The sequence below is a fragment of the Pleurodeles waltl genome, chromosome 9 (genome assembly GCF_031143425.1).
Source record: "Pleurodeles waltl isolate 20211129_DDA chromosome 9, aPleWal1.hap1.20221129, whole genome shotgun sequence".
Classification (NCBI taxonomy): domain Eukaryota; kingdom Metazoa; phylum Chordata; class Amphibia; order Caudata; family Salamandridae; genus Pleurodeles; species Pleurodeles waltl.
In genome coordinates, this window is record NC_090448.1 from 682,931,515 (window position 1) to 682,957,758 (window position 26,244).

Sequence of the window (26,244 nt, forward strand, 5' to 3'; positions counted from 1 at the left end):
TGCTAAGCTACCTTTTCTATCAGCCTAAGCTGCTAGACACCCCTCTACACTAATAAGGGATACCTGGGCCTGGTGCAAGGTGTAAGTACCCCTTGGTACTCACTACAAGCCAGTCCAGCCTCCTACATCTTTCTACCAGCCCGTCTGTTTGCATATGGTATACTGAGGTACGAATTTGTTTCACCCCTAGCAATCGACATACTTCAACCATTAACCTAGACATAAAAGGAGTCCCTTGGTCAGTCAATATCTCTTTCGGGAAACCCACCCTGGAAAAGAACTCTATCATTGCCTGGGAAATAGCTTTAGTGTGTATACTGGGAAGGGGAATGGCCTTGGGATATCGTGTGGCATAGTCCATCAAGACTAACACATATTGTCTTCCCCGAGTGGAAGGGGTGAGGGGACCGATAAGGTCCATTCCAACCCGGGTAAATGGAATATCGATAATGGGAAGAGGTTGAAGGGGAACGGGTTTTTGTGGAGAGGGGTTGTACAACTGGCATTTGGGACACTCGGAACAATGCTTGCGTATTTCGCCATAAACCCCTGGTCAATAAAATCGTCTAAGGACCACTTCCTCAGTTTTCTCCCTTCCCAAGTGCCCTTCCCCGTTATCCCCATGTGCTAATTGTAACACTTGTTGGCGGTGACTTTTAGGCACTACTAGTTGTAGATCATTTCCTCTTGTGGGTGTAGGATTTCTGTATAATAGTTTATTACGAATCAGGAATCTGGGAACTACCCCTTGTGCTGTCCCGGACTCGGCCTGTTGCTATGCGTGTTTTAAGGTAGGGTCCTCATTCTGATTCTGCCGGAAATCTCCGGTGATTGTGCAAACCTTCCCAATACCAATAGGGCCAACCTTGGAATGGGCAGTTCTGTATATAGGATCGTCGTTGCTCTCTTTTTTGTCTCTTACTGAGGGTAATTCATACCCGTTTGGGTTCCTTTGTAATCATTCCACTAGGTGCTTCCATCCACCAATCCCTCAAAAGGTGCTCTTGTCCGGCTTTCTCTAATAAGGACGAAAAATCCTCGTAATCTGTCCCGAGGATTATGTCCTCATCGAGGGTGGAGAGCACCCCTACCCGGAGGTTCTCGTTACGTTCTCTCCTTTTCAACCTTATAGTAGTAATGGGATAATACCGTTGATCACCATGTACACAGGCGATGAGGACCTGGGTTTCTGTATCTTCCGGCACTGTTAATACTAAATCTCCCCTGATCACGCTCTGGCTACATCCAGAATCCTCTTTGGCTTCTTTCATTTGTTGTTCCCATATCAACTGAAGATGCCGTTGCCCTTCTGCCTACTGGGTGATTACATCGGCCATTGTTGCCTTTTCTTCCATGGTGGCGGTTTCTCCACAAATCCCACTTCTGACACCACTTGTAACCGTGTGGGGTTGGATGAATCACTCTAGACCGCGTTAAAGTCTTGGAAGAAGGAATTTTATTTATGATATTTGATGTAGGATGAGACAGGTGAGTATACTTCAGTCTTTGGTTACTGGTTTTAGGGTGGTGGGATGTTCTTGAGGTTTGGTCTTTACTCTTCTGTTTCTGTCTCCCTTGTTCACAGGTCGTCCCCCAGGAAGCGAATGTGGAGAGAAGAGAATAAAAGCAGTAAGTAAACATGATACTTGTATCTATTTTGTTTCCCTATGCTTTCTTTGTTGTCCCTGTCTCACTGTTCTTGTCAAGGTTACATTTCTCAAACTGGTTCAGGTTAGTATGTGCTTTCTTCCATCTGTTTCTTAGTGGTTTAACTCCTGTCCTTTCTGTCTTCTTATTTTCTTTCAGCGATCAACCGTTCCTGGTCTTGGCTGGTCTATTTGTGGTGACAGTGCTCTACGGTGCCCAGTGGTAAGTATTTTATCTCTCCCTGTTGGTTCTCTCCCTTGCCTTTGTCCGTTTCTCTTTTCCACCCCACCCCCACCCCAGTGCTCGTGTTTTGTGTTTCTCAGTGTTGTCCTTCCCCCTCCCTTCTCTCCGTGTGACTTTTTTTTTTTTTTTGATCCTACTCCCCCCCTTTCTTTCACTCCGCTCTTTTCCTCTCTTTCTCACTCACTCGTTCAGGGACGTGGTCGCACGCACCTGAATGGCCACGCTTCTCCTGAAGCGTGGCGGGATGCTGCACTTCGTCCTCCCGGTCGCCTGGAACAGGGTCTTCCAGCACTCGTCTTCCGCCTTCTCATCCGTTACTCGGACGGTACCGCCGTCTCCAGATCTCGAGTGGGCTCCGCTCCTCGTCTTCCTCGTTCGTCTCTCTCTCTCGCTGGGTTTCTTCTCCTCCGATGGCTGGTTCACGGCTGTATTTTTGCCTCCCGCTGTCTCCTCCAAACCTCCGAACGTAAGTGCTGGCAGCGGCATTTTTTACCTCCCAGCGTCCCGCCACTGCTGGTCTTCCCACCAATCACGGGCAGAGAGACTAGGAAGTCTCGGAGTAACAGGGGCAGCGTCAGCACAAGTGCAAGCCATGTGCGGGCGAACTGGTTCCAGACCGTCACAGTGGCATAGTATATGCTGCAGCTCTTAGAGACCCGCTCTGGCCACAGGGCCCTTGGTACCACTGCTACCTTTTACAAGAAACTTATCTGTGTGTCAGAGTTGTGCCAATTGTGGAAACATTGGTACAGTTTTAGGGACCTGGTTATCAGGATCCCAGCACACACTCAGTCAAGTTAGCATAAAATAACAGGCAAAAAGTGTGTGTGGGGGTACTGCAACAAAGGGCCCGTTTCCTACATCACCCATAGTGATCATGTGGACTCTCTGGCCCAAGAAGAGATTACCTGCATTTTATTGGTGGACTGGAATGGACGCCAAAGCTGACTTAGTTATTGTGAGATGTAGGAGGTGGGGGGGCTATATGGCAGATAAATCATTACATACTTACAATGCCCCTTTGTCTCCAGTGGAATTTCCCATGTACACCTTGTGAAAAGCTAGGAATGTATTTTATTGGGCCAATGTATTCTGTTAATGAGAATTTGAGATATCCTTTGATGATGGTTGACCATCACTCTAAATGGGTGTATCACAAATTTACGAAGGAACCTAATAGTAAGGCGATGATTACAATTTTGAAAAAATTGTTTCACACTAATGGAATTCTTATTAAGAGACAATGGTGTGCAATTTAAGTAAAATATTATGAAGTAATTTCTTACCTCGCTGGGGGTTAAACATTTAACAGTTTCACTATTTAGCCCCCAATGTAATGGTATAGTAGAGCGAGCTAACTTGTTAGTAAAAAAACTATTTAAATGGCTATGTTTTATGGAATGGACTTTGAGAACGCTGTTGAAAAGAGATTGTGGAGTTACCATAACACCACGCACAGAACCATAGGTGTTGCATCATTTGTTTTGTTGAAGGGGAGGCACTCTTTTAATGAGCTATCTACTCCTTGGGTGTTGGATAAAACAGGTTGTGGACATCTATTTCTGGATGTTCTTGATGTGAAGCAAAGGGTGGAGGAACTACAACATAAAAGCAAGGCGAGATATGATGAGTGAAAGAACTGGATTTTTGAGGTAGGTAATCTGGTAAGAGTGAGGTGGGCATTTTTGACAAAAATGTTATTGCAAATGAACAAATAACTTACCTTCAGTGACACCTTTTCTGGTACATTCTATCTAACCAAAGATTCCTCACCCTTTCGAATATCTCCAGGCATCAGATTGGATTTGAAAAAGTTTTACAAAGCAATGTCCCCCAGCGCCAACAGGTGGCATTGCGTAACGTCATGGCTCTGCCTATGACTCCACCTCATGAGAATGAAACAGGGACCTCCGTATATATGTTGGCTTGTGTCTTTCTTTCTGTACTCCGACCGTACCAACACACATGGAGCCTTAAGAAAACCTAATATTATTAGTTTTTAGTTTACAGATGTCCAGTATTAGAATTGTTTTATCAATAGATTTTCATGCGACCATGCCACAGAACAGGAATGTGGGAAGACAGGTGAGAAATCTGCGGTTAGGTAGAGTCTCTCCCAGAAAAGGTGCTACCAAAGGGAAGTAACTTGCTCTTCTAAGACAGACTTTTAACTGGCGATTCCTCACCTTTTGAATAGATACCAGAGCAGTAGCTCCCAGGTGGTGGGTCTGTGGAATGGTTCACATGAGAAAATCCTGTAGAACATCCCAGGCAATATCCCCAACTCTCCTGACATGGTTACATGTGCGATAATATTTAGTGAATGTGTGCAAGGATGACCACGTTGTAGTTTTATAAATATTCAAAATCGATACACCCAAGTCAATGCCATAGTAGCAGCTTAAGCGCTAGTATGGTATGCACACAACCCTTCCACTGGTTGTTTCTGAGCTAGTCCTCAACAGATCTTAATATGTAAGACACTCCAACTAGATATAGCTCTCTTTTGCACTGCCTTACCCCTTTTAACTTCAGTAAAATGGACAAAAAGTTGTTCATTCTGTCGAAAATCCTTTGTTCTGTCTCAGATAAAAATGTTGTGCTCTCTTAGAATCTAGTTGATGTAACCACTCTTCTTCTTTTGAAGGATAAAGCAGTGCATTAAAAGATGACAAAGTGATGAATTTGTTCTACATGACATATTAAATAAGTCAAAACTAAATTTAAATCCCACTGTGGCATTATCAATGAAACAGGAGAAAACATATGAATCAACCTGTACAAAAACTTACCTCAACAGGTGAGTTAAAAAAATGACGGTTAATCCAGCAAACGTAACTGTGGATAAAGCAAGGCCTTGAGGCACCAAAGATAAACTTTACAAAAGAATATCAGAGAGGGATGCTTGTTAGCATTTGCTCTCATGTGAGGTCAAATTTCTTCCAGCAACTATCATAAACCGTTTCTGTAGATACACAACTGACTGCAAGAATAACCCCGGGCACTTCCAGAGGAAGATCGTATGTCAACAACTGCTGCTGCTCAATCTCCATACATGGAGGAATGAATTGCTCTGGCTCAGGTGGAGAACATGACCCTGTTGCTGCAACAGAAAATCCTCCCAAAGAGGCAGTTGGGTTGGAGGACTGATGACTATGGCCAGACGTTCCAGGTACCACACTCTCCTCGCCCAAACCAGAGCCACTAGGATGACTAAGGCTAGTCTCCCTTGATCTTCTTGAGCACTCTGGGCAGGATAGATCAAGATTGATAGGCATATAGGAGCCACAAACCCCATTGCAGGCAAAAGGCACCTCCTAGAGAGGACTGCCTTGGGTATTCCAGTGTGCACATTTCTGGACACTGCCCATTCCCTGCAGTGGCCAATAGATCGAGCCTAGGCTCTACCCATAGGTGAAAGATGCCCTGAGTGTTATGCCTTTTGTGATCCGTGAGGTATCACCAGCTGAGTTTGTCTGCTCTGATGTTTAAAAATCCTGTTGGATGATTAGATATATGTCCCGATCGCTCAGCCACTTCCAAAGAAGAAGAGGTTCCAAGCACAGAACCCATACCCCTACTCTACCCTGTTTGTTGGGTATTGCCTGTGAACACCTGTACTAATTTCCCTCTGATCCTGGAAAGGAAAGCTTTAAATGTCAATTGGATCACTCAAAGCTCCAAAAGATGTATATGAAGGCGAACTTGAGTATTCCCATTCTGCATAAATGTGCCCCAACCATTACCATTGTGAACAACTGAGGTGCACTGGTCAGCCCAAAGTGAAAGAACTACAACTGAAATAGCTTCTGTCCCAACTGTAAACGCAAGTAACATCTATGAGACTGCAGGAAGAGATTGAGAAAAAACACATTCCGCAGATCTAGTGGTACCATCCAGTCTCCTGGCTCCAGGGCAGAAACCTGGGCCAAAGTGAGCATTTTAAAGTTGTCTTTACTCAAAAAAACGTTCAAGGAACAAATATCTAAAATGGGGTGAAGATCCCTGTCCTTTTTTGGTATTAGGAAATATAGGGAGTAATAACTCGTCTTTTTTTTTTTTTTTTTAACTGGAACCCTCTCTATTGCCTCCTTCGCCATAAGAGGCTGAACTTCCTTCGGAATAATGGACAAGTGGTCCTCTGGCAGATGTTGTGATGGTGGAGGAATGTCGGGAGTGAATTACTGAGATGGTAGGAAATAACCTTGCGCCACAATCTGCAGTACAGATTATTCTGAAGTATGCCAGGAGGTAAAATGCATTGCGACTTTCAACCAGCCAATCACGAGGTACTAATATCAACTTAGAGGCTTTATGTTTGCTACAGAACGGGGTGGAGTTTATGCAGATTGTTGCGCTCAGATGGCTGTACATTGTCTACCTGCTCAATGGCCATGGCTCCTAAAAGCCTGGGAGGTCTACTCTTCTAGAGGCATGTATGGTGTCTGCATCTTGAAAATGGCCTGTCCAAAACCTTGAAATGTGTGGTACTGTGATAGGTAGCGAGCCGGAGGTGCCAAAACTAAAGTGCGAGCAGAGACTCTTTCAAGCTGTATCTGCTTTTCCCCAAATAAGCTCAAATGATATTTCCATAACAGAATGTTGCATATCTCTAGAAAAAACAGTTGAGCAGATCTGAGCATGCAGTCTTATCACCACACTGGTTCCTAATGCTCTGCCTAAAAAATGTGTAGTGTCCACACCAGAATTTATTTTTAAAAAGTTGCTGCATCCTGTATATCTGCAACCCAACTCTGCAAGCTATTTTGAGTATCCTCTAGGACTCCAAGTAAAACATCAGTCACTCTATCCCACAAAGCATGGGAATATCTTCCTAAAATACAGGATTTATTTACTGATCTTTAAGTTAAACCAACTGATCAAAATACCTTTTTGCTACAAGCCTTCAACTTTTTTGATTCCCTATCAAGGGGGGTGACAGGAAAAGCATTTGGATTTGTACAACTTGTTGAAACCTGAACTATTAGACTTTCCGGGGCTGGAAGCTAGAGTTAAAAATCCGAATTCCCCAGCGCCAGACGATGTCTCCATGCAATCTGGTGATTTATTGGAGGGCAAGATCCTGGCCCAGGTCCCCATTAGGACATCTGTCAAGGCCTTGCACATGTCGGATCAATAATTTCTATCAGTAAAGTTGTTTTGACTTCTTGTATGGGTAACAAAAAGATCAAGACTTTCTGATGCACTACGTATGACACTGGCAAAAGATGTTGGCTCCTAAGTAGCAATAAGTGGTGTAGGAGATGATAATCCCACCTCTGGAGAAGTGTCCAGTCCTCTACCATCTTGCAAATCTTTTAAAATATCATGCTGAGGATATTTCACATCAAAAGATAATCTTCGCTTGATAGATCTGGTTCTGATGGGGCAGACAACAAATTAGATTGTAAATTTCCCTCAGAGTTCGAAAGAACAATTAGTCCACTACCTGTGTCGGGTTATTGATACCAACATCGTCTGTGGCCTTAAATGAATAATCTGCTGTGTCCAAATTAATATGTTCAAGGTTCCGTAGTTAATGAACCCAACGTCGTCTGTCTTGAAACCAAACCAGGAGGCACAGCTGGTGTTGAGAATGGAACTGTTGAAATTAGATCAGCCGGAGTCCCCCTCGGATCCATGGAGTCTGAAGGTGTGTGAGACAGGTGCAGAACAGTGCCTCAGAACCAGTCCATAGCTTACTTAAGCGGTTGGAGCTGTTCTGGTATCACTACCTTGTCAGATGGTGTCAAAAAAGTCAGGGATGTCCTAAGTTGTTCCAACACACGGGAACAACTTCTTTTTGAAGTTACAGGTACCTCATGCAACTCTGAATGGTGGGAATGATGAAAGTGGATTGACATAGGAGAACCATGACTGGCCTTCTTTTGCTTCATATAGCTCTTCCTGTCCTTTGAACGGCTTCTAGATGGTGAACAAGATCGTTTTCTAAACCTTAAATGAGATCGATGCAATGTTGACACCGCACAAGAACGAACATTTGACTTCCTCAACTCCACTATTGTTAGCTTCATCTCTTGACCCTGGATCGTCTTCTTGTTCATCTTGGCACACAACAAACATGACTTTGAATCATTTTCCGAACCAACACACCATAAACATAGATCGTGAGGGTTCGGAACTGACAACTGTTGGTTATGGGTCGTACACAGCTTAAACCCCAATGGTTTCGGCCACATTTGCATACAAAAAGTATTTACTAGTTGAAAATACAAGCTAACTGTTGAATGACAGTTGAAGCTCTATATCTGTGTCAGGAGGCGCAGAAAGACATTGACCCCAGCGCGAGCAAGTGATGTATATATACGGAAGCTGATGTGTCAACCCTACGAGACGGGCTTGTAAGTGGAGCCATGATGTTGCATAATGCTACCCGTCAGAGCTGGGGGCAATGCTTTGCAAAAGTGTTCTGGATCCAGTCTGATGCCTTGAGATATTTAAAGGGATGAGGAATCTGTGGTTTGAAGTCTCTATCAAAACCACTGTTATTCAAGCTTGCAAGTATTCTGTCAGAGTGGATAATGGACGTTGGTGGAGTAAAAGAAGAATGACTAAATTTAAGTTTGAGGTTTCTAAAAAATCATTTGATTCTGCATGTGGAAGTTTTATTAGTTGGGAGTTTGAGGAGCTTGGAAAACAGGTTGGACTTGGCGGGGTCAATTAATGAACTATCTGGAGGCAGAGATGCTACAGTAGATTGTGCATTCTCAAGTGTTAGTGATGGAAAGAGACACGATAAGAGGAGTAATTAACTGGTGTTGTTTAGATATAGAAGTTCTAGGAATGTGAACAGAACCAAATACCTTAATGAAAATGTTTTATCTTAACTCAACTTTGTTTGCTGTTAGCAGAGTTTGGGAACAGTTTAAAGGGAAGGTTTTTAATCTGTAATTGTATATCTGCTTCCTCTAAATGTATTTCATTTTAAGTGTTGTAAGGGGAAGATGTGTTCTATTATAAGGAAAGTTCTGTGAGCTCCTGCTTGAGAGATGTGGTGTGCTGTTCTTTGGATCTTTGTGAAATAAATAATTATTTTGGTTACTTTGCTTCTTGCTGCAGCACCCAACACTTAGATCTAGAGTTCTGGGGGAAGCTAGCTGATGTTTATGATCACGTGTCTTTACTGAATGTTCAATGTGAAAGCTAATACATTCAAACAAGAATGTCCTGCCCATGACTGTCCCCTTCCTTCACCCAACTCCTACTTACAACTCCTTCACATACCTTCCCTTTTGCTTCTATCGTCGTTCATGGACCCAGTGTAGAGAGAGCCTTTGCAACATTGCCCTACCAAATGGTCCTACAGTAAAGGGATGACACCATGAGCTAGGGGAGGATACATGATCATTCCCATTAATTCCCCTCTTCATTTAGCTATGTCTCAAAGTTGCTAGTTTTGCTCCTTTTGGGTTCTTCTAAGGTTATTAAATAAACCTGAAAGTAAGCTCTCAAAATTCTAATAGAAGTAAAGCAACTACAGTCACGAGTTCACTTCAAACGTTTGGACTCAGTAATCTATGAAGAGGGAACATGTTTGCATTGCTACTATTTCACATTTTTTTCATCCAGTACGCAGTGGCTCAGACCACCTCTTTCCCTTGTAAAGCTGCACTGTCTTGTTTAGTTGCTAGGCGAATGCATGCTATATTCCTTAATAAGAAACCTCGTGGGACAAAATGATTATGTCTCGGGGTTTCAGCAAACCACTAGAAAAGATTCTGTTTACTTCTGCTGTTAAAGTACTTATCCAATTTCAAACTTTTCAATCTGATATTGCGCGTCCCACTTCAGCAACCATTCTGGGGATTAGTTCCAACATATGATGAACATATACTTTAATTCTGTAGCTACTACACAAGGCATTATGTGGTCTTCTGTGACCTACAGGAAATATCGCAATAGTCGTTAACGGATTTCTCTGAAACAGGTGTTCCTATGGGGGAAAGTACCCAGGGTTTAAAACTGGCCATATTGGAATCTTTCCTCTTTAGCTCTGCAAATCTGAAATTCAATTCCAATTATTTCAATATGTTAGGCTTGCCACTTCTGAATAGGTTGCCTACCTTTGTGCAGTCTTTGTTATTCGGTTCCCCAAATCCTTTATCCTGAAAACATGGGTAAAATCTGTACTCTTTCCTATTGGTGTATAAGAGGATGGGAAGGAAGTACAGTCCTTTTGCACACTTGCTAGATGAAATTGTTAAAAAGCTGGTGTGCTTTGGGAAGACCAGCAGACACTTAGATGTATTGTGCATGATGTAAGTACAGTAGTTTGTGCTGCATTGCCATCTTTAGTGCTGCCCCTTTGTACAGCCACGGGCAGGCTCTTTGTGTGTGACATCTCTAGAGAACGTTTTGGAGGTTGAACATTAGTGGTAGGTGTAGGAGGCTGGCCTGGTTTGTAGTGGGAACCTTGGATCAGTCAGTCAGTCACCTAAGCTTTATTCGGTCAAAAAGACAACCATCAAAGCATAAAATCACAGCAATCCAAAATATACACACATAATAAATACAAAGATATAAAAATTTAAGAACAAGTATCACTAATAAAATGCATTTTTTTAAAAAAAAGATCGTATATGCCATGCGGCCACACGGAACTTGCTAACCGCACAAATTAAGACAAGGGATGTATCGCTCCGCAATATCCTTAAGGCAGCTTTACATTGTCTTATGCCCATAATCCTACAAACAGGACGTATCCATTTTCGCTGAACAGAGGCATAAGCTGGACAAAAAAACATAAAATGTACTACAGATTCAATTACACAATTACAACTAGGACACAAATCAAGTATAAATGATGATCGCCAACTACAAGTAAGGAACTAAGTATATAATCTCTGTAGTTCCTTATTTTAAAAAAACTGATATTTGAATCTATGCTCAAATATGTTTCTGCACACCTAAGAGGTACTTAAGTATTGGTAATGAGTGAGAAATACAATTCACTGTGGTTTTCCAAGCTCAACTCCTGTGGATAAGTGAAGAAGGAGAATGAAGGAACTGTGGTGTTTCTGGAGGAAAAATAAGACAAGCATTGGCAAATCCAATTGGTCTCAGCTTGGCAAGCTGGTGCAATGTTTTTAAGCTAATGTGTGCACTTACCTCAAACGTTAAAAAAAAAGAGAAAACAATTCTGCTGCCTGAAACTGGCAGCTATATTTGTTAAATAAAATGTTTAAATTTAAAACACAAACTAACCATTAGGTATGACAGCACGGGTACTTGGAAGCAGGCAAATGTACTTAAATTGGTACGGAAATAATTTTTAGTTCTAAAGAACAGAACATGAATTTACAATTCTTATTTGTGCAAAGCAGAGGTTCTATTGCCTTTGAGGTATTGTAACCTGAACACATAGCTTAAACACACAAAGATGACAAGAAATAATTTAAATAGAGATAAGAATGGAATTGAATATGCATTGACAAAGTATTTGACAGCCTGCCCTGACTCTTACAGGCGCCACATTGTAGGTGGATGTGAAAATGTGATCAGGCAAAATGCTATCCCTCACTGTGCAAGAGTCAATGGCTGAAATGGGCTAACCCATGCTGTTGACTGTGGATTGCGAAAACAAAATATGAATGAGTGCTCAACAAACCAATGGTTGAAGGGTGGCAACTAAAGTCGCTCTGCATATGCATTAGGTCGGTAGTGTTATCTAGGAATTTGTCTTATTACAACTAAAGCGCCTCTAGCCAACAACCACAGGTAAAAAAGGAAAAAAGCAGCAAAAAAAGAAAAGAAAAAAGAAAAAAGCGTGAAGATGGAGAAGTGGATGAAAGATGAGGGAAGCTGAGAGAGAAGAATATGTTGTGTGGGTGCTTTAAGAAGGAACAGAGACTATGGGAAACTTAAAGGAAGTCTTAAGAGAAAGACATATAATTAACATCACAACTAACAGTGAACGTGTTGATGTAATGCTAGCATTAATCTCAGCCACTGGTAATTATCACAAGCCTCAGATCAGCTCATATGTTCCCTCATTATGCCACCACAGAGAGGTCCGCCTTCAGAAGTTGACCAGTGAATTTCTGTCTACAAGACACAAGTTCCAAACCAATACGTGTATTTTTTTTATGTTGCCAAATGAAAACGTTTTGCTAAGAGAAATATTGTGAACTCTAACTAAAGGAACTCCAACATTTGGTGACTGGAATGCCAGACAAGATATGAGCAAAAAGAAAGGCAGTCCCTACTTAACAATAGCTTTCACAAGAGTGCAGTGACAATGGTACTCAGAACATTACATATTTTGGACCGGGGGGCAGGAGATAACATACAACTGAAGTAGGTGAAAAGACGAATGCAGCCTTTGACACAGATGTCCAGAACTATATTACCATCTCCTAGTTTCTAAGGACCTCCTTACCTTTGACATAGGTGGCAACAGCTTAAATTACCATTAACATATGCAAAATGGACTTTCATACTTTTGCCCTTGCGGATTAGAACTTTCATACCTTTGGCATTTAGCTGCAGGCGTTCCACATATAAAACAATACTGCCAAGAGCCTCCATACATCTACCCTTTATGTCTATGTCATCCTTACCTTTGGCGTAGGTGCTCACTAGGGTGGCAAAGTTGGCAATGAGCGTAATGGGGGAAAAATCTGCAATATCTGCAATCTCCAATGTGCGTAGCAGCGAACGCAGACGCTCAGAGCAAAACCTACACAGGCAAGAAAATAAAGACAATGTTGCCATGGAATGCTACTACTTATTGAAAATTACAGGTTACCAAAATTTGTATTAGAAATGCGATGAAAAAAGCTCTCCAGTATTGCTATATTTCATACATTCACATCTCTGTCATCTTTCTTAGAATCACACAAGTCATCTTGTTAACAGTCCCATGGAACGTCACTAGTGGACTATATAATATTAACATGCCTAAAAGGCTGCAAATCAGTGGTTAGGTAGCATACTGATCTCTAAAAAGCACCCAAACATCTGCTTACAAAGTAAATGTGCACTGAATTAAACTACACTCACCCCCTGCCCCACCAAAGGAGGCCAGCACATATCAGATTTCAAAATACAAGTGTAAAAGGTTATTAAGCCCGGTGAGCCTCAGAAGAAGAAAGAGGTCTGCATGCAAGTCCATAGTAGAATACCAAAGCTAAACAATTATAGTTACAAGTGGACACCTTGTTTCTTCTCCAGTACTGGATCCTTTATAGCTCCACAATTTTTAATCAGAAGAGCAAGAAGTGCATTAATAGTTTGTGAATACAATATAGCAGAAGGTGGGGAAAATATACTTACAATACTGGAACAATTTACACAGGGTGCTTGCCTACTATCAGGTCTTTTGATAATTCTGCATTCAAATAGTAGTGCCTCATGAAAGTGGCTCTTCCATGGGGCTGCTTAGCAACTATCAATAAGTTGTGTTTGCCAGAAAGATTGTTACTGGAGGTAAGTAACTTTTTCTTCTGATCACAGTTCTACCTGTAGATTTCTCATCTTTCAAATAGATTCCAAAAACATATTCCTCATAGGTGGTGGGTCGGAAGAAGCGGGTCATACGAGGAAATCTTGGAGAACTAATTACATAGAATGGCCTTCGATTTGCACCTCTAAGTCCACATAAAAATGCTTACCGACAATGTGAAGGGAAGCCAATGTTGCCACACGACCAGGCCAAGGTGGAAGACTTTGCCTTGGTGGAATGGGCCCAGACTACCTCTAGCATTTGCCTTTTTTGTAAGAGCATAGCGCATTTTAATGCATAAAAGTTTCCAGCGGGACGAAGTCCTCTTCTGGGCTGGTTTACCCTTTGACTGCCCGCCTGGCAAATGATCAGCTGGTCGCCAGACCTTATCTCTTTGGTGTAGTCTGTATGATATCTGACTGACCACTTGGGGTCCAGCTGATGCAGCTGCTTCCATTCAGTGGTGTGGTGCAGCATGGGCTAAAAAGTGGGAAGGGTAATAGATTGCGTTGGGGAGTAAAGCGGTTTTGCTCACTGGTAATTGCAACAACAAAAGCAGTCTTAAGTGTCAGGAAGCGCAGTTGCCAAATGTGAAGCGACTCCAAGAGTACACTCATCACAAAGGCTAAAACCAACCAGGTTTATGTCCCACTGAGCATGACAAAGCATTGTAAGAAACATATTTGTCAGCCCCGTCTGAAAACATATTGTTGTAGGCAGTTTGAAGAGGATGGCTGATGCAGGAGGATGAGGAAAGATGACAAAGCTGCTAAGTATCCCTTAATAACACACACTGCAAGAACCAAGCTGGGCAAGCCAGAATGCAAATCGGTGGACCTCAGGTAGGCGAGCTCTCAAGGGATCTTTGTCCTTTTCAGCACACCAAATTACAAACCCGTTCTACCTCCTGTAATAGACAGAATTGGTTAAGGGACGCCAAGCAGATAAGATCATATCTGATGGAAGCTGGAGAGAGCTCAAGGGTCCCAGTTCATTCGCCAGGCACGAATGTGGAGGCTTTGGACGTTGGAGTGCAGAACCTGCCTCTCTGTTTGAGAGAGGATATCCACCATGATTGATAGAGTGAGGTTCACAAAGAGAGTTACAGAAGGTCTGCATACCACACCCTTCTCAGTATATCCTAGCCAATGAAGATGACTTACACTTGGTACAGGTGAATCTTCCTCAGAGCATGAGAGATCAAGGATGTGGCATTCAGATAGACAGTCAGATGGTTGGTGACCAGCCCACGTCCAGAATCCCAATTCTTAACAGAGAAGGTGAGATCCCACTCCTGCCTGCTTGCTGACATGCCACATTGTGGTTTGTGCTGTCTGTCAAGATCTATCAAGATAAACAGTGAATGAAAGGGAGGAACACCTTGAGCACCAACCAAATCACCCACAATCCATTGATGTTGTTAATCAGGAGACCAAAGTCTTGTAATTTCCAGTTCCTACAGGTGAGCATCCCACTTGAGGGTAGCCATGGAGAAGGAAACCAGGCAGATGTTCCTTGAATTAGATTCTCCTCGTCCAACCACCAGACTAAGTCCACGCAGAGTTTTGGGACGCCACAATGATGTCCGCAAGATATCAGTCATAATAAAAACACTGCCTGCGGAGGCATCATTGGAGGGACCTCATGTGCCAGCACATGTGCGTGACCATGACAATGCAGGAACGTTGCAGGCAGATAATCATCAGGACTGGAATACAAGCTCCCTCCCAAAACATCAGATTCAAATTCTGAATGCCCCGGATCTTATTTGACTGAAGGAAAACACAAAGCAACATTGTAACAAGCACTACCCATATGAACAATAGGCAATGAGAGGGCTCTGGGTGAGTCTTGAAGATATTGATGGAATAACCCAAGTTGAACAGCAAAGATGCTCATGCTTGCAAGAGATGTGATACTATCTTCAGCAAGCTTGCTCCAAGCAGACAGTCTTATAGGTACAGGGATACCAAGATCCTTGACCTCCTGAGATGTGCCATGGCCACTGTCCTTATCTTTATGAAGACTAGAGGAGACAATGTAAATCTGAACAGGCGGACTGTGAACTGGTAGGGAGTGAACCCTTTCATGAATGATAGCAACCTCCTGTGTGACTGCATGATGGGTATATGGAAATAGGCATCCTGCAATTCAAAAAGACACCATAAAATGTTCTACTTTCAGCACCAGAAGTATCTGAAACTGGGAAAGATTCTGGAAGTTTTCCTTGCACAGCTAAAGGTTCATGAGTGTGAGGACTAGGAAAGGAAGAAAACAGTTGGCCTTCTTGGGAACCAGGAAGTATTGAGAGTAAGAACCCTCTCAATTTCCTATTCTGGCACCAATTTTGCTGCTCCTTTCTGTAATAGAGTTGAAACCACCTACTGCAATAACAGAACTTTGTCTTCTGACTGAAGACATTTTTGGACTGTTATGGAGAGGTGACCGTTGTAAGTGTATGGCATACCCACTTTCAACAATCTGATGGACCCACAGGCCTAGTGTTATGGTCTTCCAGGCCTGTAGAAAGGTGGGTACCCACCCTCAAAAATGCTGCATATGGCCCCTCAAGTGTAAGCTAAAATGGTTTTCCCATGTGTTGCTGGGTATGAATGGAAGCAGCTGTTTTGTTGGGTCTGAAAACCTCTTACCTTGTCTCTGCCTTTGTACTGTAGAGTCAAGGGATTTTGTTGCTATTGCTGAAAGGGCTTGGAAGATTGGCGAAGTTTCCAGAACTACCTGTCATCTTTGGCAGGGATTAATGATCAGGCTGTGGCTCTCCGAGACATTACGTTTTCTAAGGTCATATCTGCCTAGTTCAAAAGAGATGTCCCCCATCAAAAGGTGTGTTCATTACTGTGGCTTGGATATCTGACATAGAAATCAGTGGACCTCAGACAGGCATATCTGCTCTGCCACTAAGAGGTCCCCACGGCTCTGGCTAATGAATCTCTTAAGTCGAACTAGCTCTCATAATAACATTTTATGTGCCCTGCTGTCATGGACGATCTCTGCAAAATGGTATTTGAGATGACGTGGGAGACTAGACTGGGCACGATTGTTGCTGCCTTACCCACAAAGCATGGGTGTATTGTCTAGAAAGGCAGGAAGTGTTAAGGGAACTGAGTGCAAGGTTACCTGCTGAGAAAACCATTTTCCCCATCTCCTCTAGTTTTTGGGATTTTCTGTTGAGTGGATGGTGAAGGACCTCCGAGTTGTGTTTGGTGCAGGAAGGGGCCTGCACCACCAGACTCCCCAGTAAGTAAAGGACAGGCAAGATTGCTGGATGCTCCGACACTGGTCTGCAACCCACAGCCCCTGTTCAGCATACTGCTGGTGCTTTTTTCCAGGTATCCCTTATAGGCTTCATTATGGCCTTGTTAAATGGCAGTAATCGCTCTGCAAAGATTAAAGTGGACTGCAGAAAAATGGTTAGGAAATCTGACAAATTCTATGGTGGAAAATAGCGATGCAAGAATCTCAGCTGCCTTTTTTAAGACAGAAGGAAATGATATAAACTCTTCCGGAGTCAGACCTGTGGATGCATCAGTGACTCATGATGTATAAAGACCAACAGAATTTTGTAAAGCCAGTAAGTCAGCTGTGTTTGGTGCGGGAAGTTGCAGCAGAATTACTACCTTGCTATTGCCATCCACGCACTGTTGCCTCTTGGACTTCTGCAATGGGTCTGAATCAGATCCAAAAATATTGAGCATGGTGAGAACCAGCACACTCCTCCTTATATCTTTCCATCTCAATTAGCCTTTGAGCCTCTCTTCTGGACTGTAGTGCCATGAGTAGAGGCAATGGTCAGTACTGAGGAGGTGCAGAAGTTGGTGGAGGAGGCAGCAGTGCCAGTGCTAGAATTTATATTGTCAGTGCCACTGGAGAGAGAGCACCAGCTGGCACCAGGAGAGTTCCTATTGGAACAAAACAGAGGCACTAAGAGCTGATCCAATGGCAGAACTCCAAGCAGAGCCATAAACAGTCCCAGTGTTATAGATGGGATTAGCGTGCACGGACATCTCCATCACGGCATAGAAAAATAGGCTTGGATCAACCCATTGCAGCAGAAAAACTTAGGGTAGCCTGGCACCAGCCTAAAAGGGTGTTGGCACTTGAGCACAGGTTGCCATCACTGGCGCTGGAGAAACCTGTGCTAGAAAGAGGAGGGATATGTTGCAGAGACTTACCCCAGTCCTAGAATGACAGGAGAGTATGCCTGCTCTCTCTTCTTTTTGTTCTGCCTCCCCTTTTCTTTTGATAATTTGGAGAGCTGTGAAGAGTCTGAAGAAGATCTGAAATTCGACAGTGAACAACACTAAGCCTGATGGTCCTCTTGGGTGTGGGCCATAAATTGGTGGGCCTTATGTTCTTTGATTGCCTTTGGATTCATACTGTGGCTCTGGTCGCAAACTCTAGATTTGTGCCAGGACCTCAGGTATCACAAGCAGTGATCATGAGTTTCAGTGTCTGACATTTACCGGTCACAATTGCAACAGAGCTTAAACCCTGAATTTTCAGGGGGTGACGTCTCGGATGCACTGCATTGGAGAAATGTTTGAATGATTTTCCTATGATAAAGCCACTTAAATTATCAGTGTGAGAAGAGACAGTCTGTATTTGTATGGAATGAGAAGAAAATAATGAAGCAACGTCAGGGCCCTTGAGTGGGCACTATATGGCTCCAGTGACATCACCACAGCTTCACTTCCTGCATTAGGATGGAGCCAGTATCCTCACTACCGTCATAGAAAAACTATGTCAGAAGGTCATGGATCCAGTCTGGTGCCGGAGACATTCAAAGGGTGAGGAATCTGCATGCAGAAGTATCCATCAGAAACTGGGAGTCCATATGGGAGTTCTTCTGTCATGAGGATTTTATATTGTGTTGTGCCTAAATGTGTAAGGAGCATAATGCACCAAATAGGCAGTTAATGAAGTAAGATGCAACACAATGACACTGTATTCAGAGAGAAGCTGCATCAGGGAAGATGCATGGGGTAGATTTTAGGTCAAATATGAAAGCTTTGGGATTGGTAATAGGAAATGTAAGTAATTGGGTTGCATTGGGATGTACAAGGAAGCACCTTGTAAGTCTAATAATGTCATGAATCCTCCAATTATTAAATTGCTTGAAAGGTCACCATACAAAACAAAAGTTTTTTAAGGTCTTCTGTCTCTTTAGTCAGCTGGCAGGCAGAACCTTGAGTAAAATCCTTTGCATCACTCCAATGTGGGGATTAACTGTTAGACCCCTTTTTGCAAAACAGAGAGGATTTTAGCATTTAGGGGGCAGAGGTGTTGATGGTAATCTTTCTGCCACCACCAGTCTGAAGTGACTTATTGCCATTCCACCAAATAAGACAAACCAACTCATGTCCTCTCACCATTACGCATGGGTGCAGCAAAGAAGTAGCTGGAGAAGGGGTGGCTAGCATGAAAAAAGTCAGGCCCACCTAGTGGTAATGTAAGATTTGGATTGGATTCCTTCTCAATGTCTAGCACACAGTCTAGACTAGGCATGCCTTAATGGGTATTAAAACAGTCTAAGGGTAAGAAGAAAGGTAGTTCTACTTGCTGTGGTTATGGGTATGCACAGAATTGGTAAACATGATGATATAAATTGACTTTGGCCTATTGCGCCAAAAATGCCTGTAGTAATCAAAACCTGAGAACATCTAGGGACTGTACCATCACAGTGTCAGACTTTATGTGCCGCAATACACTGTCCATGTGGGGCATAGGAACCTTTCTCAGCCAAAGTCCAATCCTAAAACCCTATTCTGGACCTTTGAGCTGCAGAAGGTGCTCCTAAGCAAACTCTGGGAGCAAAGGCCAGACACCCCTAAAGCTGATGGAAGCTAGTACTCTCCACATCAATGGCAACATTGATGATGGCTGACAACGCTTCTTGACAATGTAGATACATTCTTCAGGGAAAACACAAGGTCCCCTATGATAGAATGGGTAGAATGGGAAATGTTTAAAGTAGTGACAACGGAACTATGCATTCAAACTAGGTTAGATGTCTGTCAGATCCTTTTGGGATATACTGCCAAAGCGGTCTTTTCTTCATGATCTGGAGTGGGCTGCAGTATTCTCCTGGAGAAATTAGATGACTTATGGGTAGCTTGAGCAGTCTTTTTCCCACAAAGTGGAACTCCTTCAATGCCACTACTTCTCAGCCTAGAACCCACAATGAGGGAGAGAAGCCCAGCTGCCTATTAACGCAGCCAAAATGCGGTCTATCCTTCTGTTGATTATACCTTCATCATAAAGGATAGCCCATATAAATTAATGCTGCTTTCCACACTTATTACATTGTTCTATACAGCGATCTGCAGCTTGTCCAGGACTCTTGGATAGAGGACCTTGTTGCCCCTATTCAGCTGCAACTTTTATCTCTTGAGATTCGACAAGCTATGAACATCCCTATATCATTACAGGAGATCACATCAACAATAAGTGCCCTAACCTGTGAAAACTCCCCGGGATCAGATGGTTTACCGGCCCACATTTTATACTCAATCCCAAACCCTTAGATTAGCAACTTTATATGAAGTAGTATATACATTAGGCTTGCTTCCTCCCACCCTTAATGAAGCACTAATTTCTACAAAGCTGAAAGCACATAAAGACCTATCCATTATGGCCTCCTACAGTCCATTATCTATCTTAAATACAGACTATAAAATATTAACTAAAATTCTGGCATTTAGGATATTTGCCAGAGCTCCAGAGTAGAATCCATGAAGACCAAGCAGGATTTATCCTGGTTTGTAACATTCCTCTCAATCTTCTCAGGCTATGGCATGTTAAAGAGGAATGAACAGAATTATTCTCCACAGCAGGGTGCACTGTACTAGATTCAGAGAAAGCATGTGCTTCCCTACATTGGGACTATATGCACAGAATTCTGCAGTAGTTTAGGGAGGGTCCCAAACTAGCAGAAGTGGATCAACATCCTATACTCTAAACCCACCGCACCGCCCGCAGTCAAACGGGGAAATGTATATCAGCCTTATGGCCAATTGGCGGTGGTACCTACAGGGTTGCCTCCTGATTGAGGCACTACACATGCCATACTGTTCTACACATATTGGGGGTTATTCCAACTTTGGAGGAAGTGGTAATCCGTCCCAAAAGTGATGGTAAAGTGACGGATATACCACCAGCCGTATTACGAGTCCATTATATCCTATGGAACTCGTAATACGGCTGGTGGTAAATCCGTCACATTTGGGACGGATTACCACCTCCTCAAAAGTTGGAATAACCCCCATTATTTCTTGTTGCGTATAAATGGGCCAAAAAAGCAGACTTATCATCCATTAGTCATATACTAACAGATTTCAGAGCTATTTCAGGCCTCAAATGAACTTGGCTAAATGATGTATCTTCCCCAATGGGCAGGACATGAGTTTTCTATACAGACATACCTGGACCCTAGTCTGTGATGGGAACTGACTACCTATTGATATCTGGGGCTCAACATCTATCATTCAGCAGACGAACAGGACTGGAATCTAGTAAGAACAGTCCAATACCTTCAAGCTCAGTTTTCATTCTGCTCCTCTCTCCCATTATCAGCGATCAGTCGAATAGCTCTGGTGAAAATGGTGGTGTTCCCTTGCCTGCTGCATTATTTCGTTAATTTACCATTGCTAATTCCTTGCTCTTTCTTTAGACATCTGGACTCCACCCTTGTTGCCTTGATTTGGGAAGAGGGTAGGCACCGGGTAGCCCCCACCTCACTCCTTATCGGCAGGCGGACTGGCTCTACCAGACCTCGAGCGTTACTATTTGGCTTCACAACTTCAGTGGTTAGACCAGTGGCTCTCGATGCGGTCCTTACATGAAACAGAATTCACGCTTAGTGACTACCGGGAGGAACTGCTACATTATTTCTTGTTTACAATCGCACGTCCTCTGCTACAAAGCACAGAACTGCTTTGCACAGCCATGTCTTGCTTGGCCAGGGCCCTCAAATTAACCAAAGTGGCAATGCATTTCGGTCCCGATATTCCTTTGCTGAGTCTCTCCACTATGACCAGGTAACTACATCTTCAACAGCATAAAGGAAAGACTGAGCCAGATCTGCTTCCCAGACTGCCCTAAGAGAAGCTCTGGACCTGTCTTCTTGCTACAGGAAAGCTGTGTAAAAACCACTTTATCTGTTTACCCCTTGTTCCTAATGTGTAAAGTGTCTGGTATATTTTGTGTATGGGTGATTATTGGATGTGTTTGTAAGTAAGAAGCTGTACCCATGGAAAATTGTAAACTGTCACATGTGCTGGTAAGTCTAGCATCTCGCCATTGGAAAACAAATCTCCTAGCATGAGTAAACCTGCAGTTTTCCATGGTTGTAGCTGTTGAAGAATCCTATCGGCTGGCCCCAAATGCATCCAAATTCTCCCCAAGTATTGTTCCCTTGCACTAAATTACAGAAGCCTTTTACTAAATTCCCTGACTTGGACCTGTTTCTAGCTAAATGTAATATCATAATACACTGGAAAAGCTATTGCCCCCAACTTCCCCCCTCCTCCTGCAATCAACTCCTGGGTTATGACCTCACTTTCCTTGTTCCAGTCTGAAAAACAGAATTCAGAACCAGCGGGTTTAAGGAACACAATGGTGGAACAATTCAAAAGACCTACCAAGGATGACATTCACTCACCATAAATTACTCTTGTTCTTTACTGTTATGTATCACATTTTCACAGCTGGTCATGGTAACTGCTATCTCCGTATTGACAGAGATGCATACTTTTAAAGAAAATAAAACACACACTTTCAGAACCAAACAAAAAAGTCAGGAATTCTACCAATATGATAGGTACTCGTTAGTGCCAGGTGTCAATCTCAGTGGTATGAATATGTCATATGTAATGCTATAATCCAATAAAGGAACACTGTCACCCTGAACCACTTATCCAGCCCCCTTACTTCACCCATCACCAGTTCCAAATTCAATCAAATAATCTCACTGACTGAATTAGAGGAAGAAAATAAATAATGTTAGTACCAGTCTTGGCCCAAGTGCACTCTCCTCCATCAACTACGTAGATCATGTTATGTCGGGTTCAAAATCCTTCCTTAAAAAAACGTGTGTGTCTTCTTCACAGGCCACAGAGACTTTTACGAATTAAAATGTCCTATATTTCTATTTAGTTCCAACATACCACCTTTTTCCACTTCAGGGCACTTTAAGACACTAAAACCAAGCGGAACTGCAAAGACATAGGGCTTAGACCAACTTTAAATGGCCCTCCAGACTAAAAGGCAACTAGCAATTTCTTGTGACAATCACTGACACTGTCTTTGGTATCAAAGAAGCTGGATAATAATGTGCAGTCTGTGTAATACCATGTCCCTTGTCTTTAGGTTTTGATGGTCAAGGGGTAGAAAAGTATCACATGTGTATTCATTTTTATATTATAATTTCTATGTTTATTTATTGCAGTAATTTACAAATAAGTTTATTCACATTTCAGGTAAGCATAACCTTTACTCTATAACTAGGCCTGTAACTCCTAGGAGCTATGTGCAATGAAGGTAAGGCTATAGTTGCAAAGAGGGTAGTCTAAAGGCTACAACCAAAAGTGACACATATTGCAAAATGAGGCGCTCCAGAAATCCACTGGTAAAGATGGCTGCGTCTTAACCGGGTTCCTCATGATGCACATGTCTTACATCATCATTCAATCAGAATGCTTCATTTTGGACTATATCATTTTGCTGCCTTTCAAACTGCAGACAGCACAGGAAAACCAGCTTCATTCAATCCCCGCTGTAGAAAAGTTGGTGAGGGTTGCCCTATTTGTTTCCCCTTGGTAGCTGGAATGCTCAACTTGCGGAGGTACGACAGCAACAGGGGCTGCTGGTGAGCTTAAGCGCCAAGCACCTGAGTAGATCAAGCCTATTTTACGCTGGCTCCTGCCATCATTTCAGTGGTTGACTCATTAGACTGAAACTGTGTAAGGGAAATGAGTTCTTTTTGAATGTTTACCTCCACAATTTTGGACTGATGCTGCTGGTTTTTCGACTCAGAGTGCACTCAGGCCTGCTAATCAGACCTCAATGCCACTGCTTTAACCCCTTACAAATTACATGTTGAATTGGATCCACCCTATTGGCAAGGCTTGACTTACTTATAAATCCCTAGAATACGGTACCCAGGGCATATAAGGCAGAGTGTCCACTCAGGGCTGCAGCAGTTTTTGCCACCCATCGTGTGGCAAGGTTCAAAATGCCACCCAGCCAGCCACTGCAAACTCGAAGGACAGTGCTTTTACTGTCAGTTCAACTTTGCCATTTAAATCAATGGCAAAGCCACCCTTCAATCAGTCAATCATTCATTTGTAGAGTGAGGAGCTGTCACCCCACAGGGTATCTGGACGCTGAGGTTCGATGTCTCTATCGAAGAGTCAGGTCTTGAGTCTCTTCCTGAAGTCTGCCAGTGAGGGTGCAGTTTGGAGGGGGAAGGGTAGGTCATTCCAGGCCTTGGCAGCAATGTAGGAGAAAGAGCGGCCAGCCCTTCAGCTGCGTCGGATTCTAGGTATGTGTGTGATGACCACAGAGGATGAGAACAGGTGTTTGGTGGGTTGGTGGAAGCATAGCTGGTGGTTGATGTAGTCCGGTCCTTGATTATGTAGGGTTTTGTAGGAATGTGTGAAGAGCCTGAAGTGGCATCTCTTCTGGATGGGGAGCCAGTGTAGGTTTCTGAGGTGGGGGAGATGTGGGTGAGCCTTGGGAGGTCCAGGATGAGTCTGTATAGCTTGAAGTCTTTTTAGGAGCTGAGAGGAGATGGCTTCGTAGAGTCTGTTGCTGTAGTCGAGATGACGGGTGATGAGGGCACGGGTGACCGTTTCCCTGGTGTTGGCTGGTAGCCATTTGAAGATTCTGCTAAGCATGCTGAGGTTGTGGAAGCAGGAGGAGGCAACTGTGTTAATCTGCCGCTTCATGGTCAGATCACTATTGAGGATATCATCAATGTTGCGCACAGGGTCTGTAGACGAGGGAGTCGGCCCAAGTTCAGCTGGCCACCAGCTACGGTTCCATATGGATTTATTTTTCCCAAAGATGAGATCTTCCATCTTGTCAGAGCTGAGTTTGAGGCAGTTTGTTATTCTGCAAGGGGCCTGCTGCGGGTTCCCTACAGAGGGGGTGCTGGACGTGAAATACATGGGAAGCGTCTTTGTGCATGGATGGCTACTGCTGTATACTTTACAATAGCGCAGGGCTTATTGTGGATTTTCTAGCACTTTACCGAGATACATCTAGGTTTGCGTGCGTGCTTCAACTGTGTGTAGGGCATACCTGGCCCGGGCACTGTTACTGCCCAGTGCGGAACATACTGTAATGTATGGAAATTATGCTTTACGCGTTCAGCAGGTGTAGTGGTCTTGAGCGAGACTCCATCCTTTACTTTGGCTGAAGCATTGATGAAGTGCATTTTCACACCTAACATTTGAGGCAGACGCCTGTACAAAGCTGCTTGTGTGCCTCCTGCATGCACCCGCTTCGGAGTGTTGTTACTGTGTGCCCCTCCCGTGTCATTTTAAAGAATGACCATTTTACTAGTCGAGGTGAGCTTTGAGCGGTTGCCCCATTCTTTGTACCGGACGTCCTCATGCATTGAAACTGAAACTGCATTTATTTAGTGCTTGGTATCCCCGACGAGACATTGAATGCACTAGGCGCGGACTCCTTGGCACAGCCGCTTATTTGTTCCTCCTGCAGATGGTACAGTGGGCTGTAGATGGTGTGAGAGGAGGAAGGCAATGTGCTACTATACTTGTCAATCACACGAGAGCCGGATCTATGCGGGCTCATCTGACGTCTTTTTTGCTGTGCTAGGTACTTGCCAAATCCCAGTGGTACATTCCCTCCCCCACACCAAAGGGGCTCAGGGGAGTTACCAAATCTAAGGCAACTGCAACCTTCGGAGGCAGGGGTCGGGTTTGTCACAGTGGACATTTCCACAACCCCACCTGTCTCTCGTAAACTGCTTGATATGAGGTATTCAATTGTGTAATAGCCCGCCGAGGTTCTAAATACGTCTTGCCCATTGTTTGATACTTCGCAGATGACCCTTGAAACAGTACCCTTTTACAGTTATTGTTTTTATTCAAGTACAGCGCCTTGTCTATGCAATTTGTCCTGCAATATATTCATTAAAACCACCGAAAACACACACGTTCCATTTAGAAGTGCAATATTGTCTCCTGAGGTGCCAGACTGTGCCGAATGTCTGCTCAGCTCTTCCAGGCAGCAGTCTCACGTTCACATCAAACACTGAAGTAAAGGCTGCTCATCAGGTTCAGAGGGGGGCACCCCTCCCTCACCAGGGGAATGTTATCTGGTTCACGGCACATTCCGCACACCTGCTGCACACCTGTTTGACCCACTTAGCGTGGATGGAGCCGCAGCCAACCATTGCATTGCTGTTTGCATGGGCACGAACCACAAAGATGCAGGCTCACATGTGAACCCTGGTTAATGCTGCTGTGCGTGTGTTTAAGCGGACAGGCAAGAGCTTTTGGTAAGTAAATACTCATTTATGATGGACATGTGGCGTAGTTAATGGTCACTATTGTTTTACTATTTTTTTCATGGCAAATAACCGATGTTGGCAGCTAGCAAAGCAACACACGGAGAGTAGAAGTAAACAAATGTTTATTTCATTAACATAAAATATTGTGCTGGAAATGCACCATTTTATCCCATTAAAAAAAAAAAAACATGGGGAATCGAGGCTGGCTTACCAAATAACTCCATGCCCACCGAACGTTAACTCGCCCCCCTCTTGCCCAAGCTGCGGAATCCCAGCCCCACCACTCTCAAACTTCACCATCCGCCACTGCTTGTAGGTGTTGAACAAAGTG

The 26,244-nt window shown here is 43.5% G+C and overlaps 1 protein-coding gene across 2 annotated transcripts in view; it reads right to left on the reverse strand.

The window, feature by feature from the left end:
- The window catches only part of ERCC2 (ERCC excision repair 2, TFIIH core complex helicase subunit), a 1,394,405-nt gene that overhangs the window by 690,978 nt on the left and 677,183 nt on the right, over positions 1-26,244 (reverse strand). For both annotated transcript variants that reach the window (XM_069207765.1, XM_069207766.1), the window contains one exon: positions 12,471-12,589. In XM_069207765.1, the coding sequence (XP_069063866.1) occupies positions 12,471-12,589 (119 nt within the window). The remainder of the gene's footprint in view (positions 1-12,470; positions 12,590-26,244) is intronic.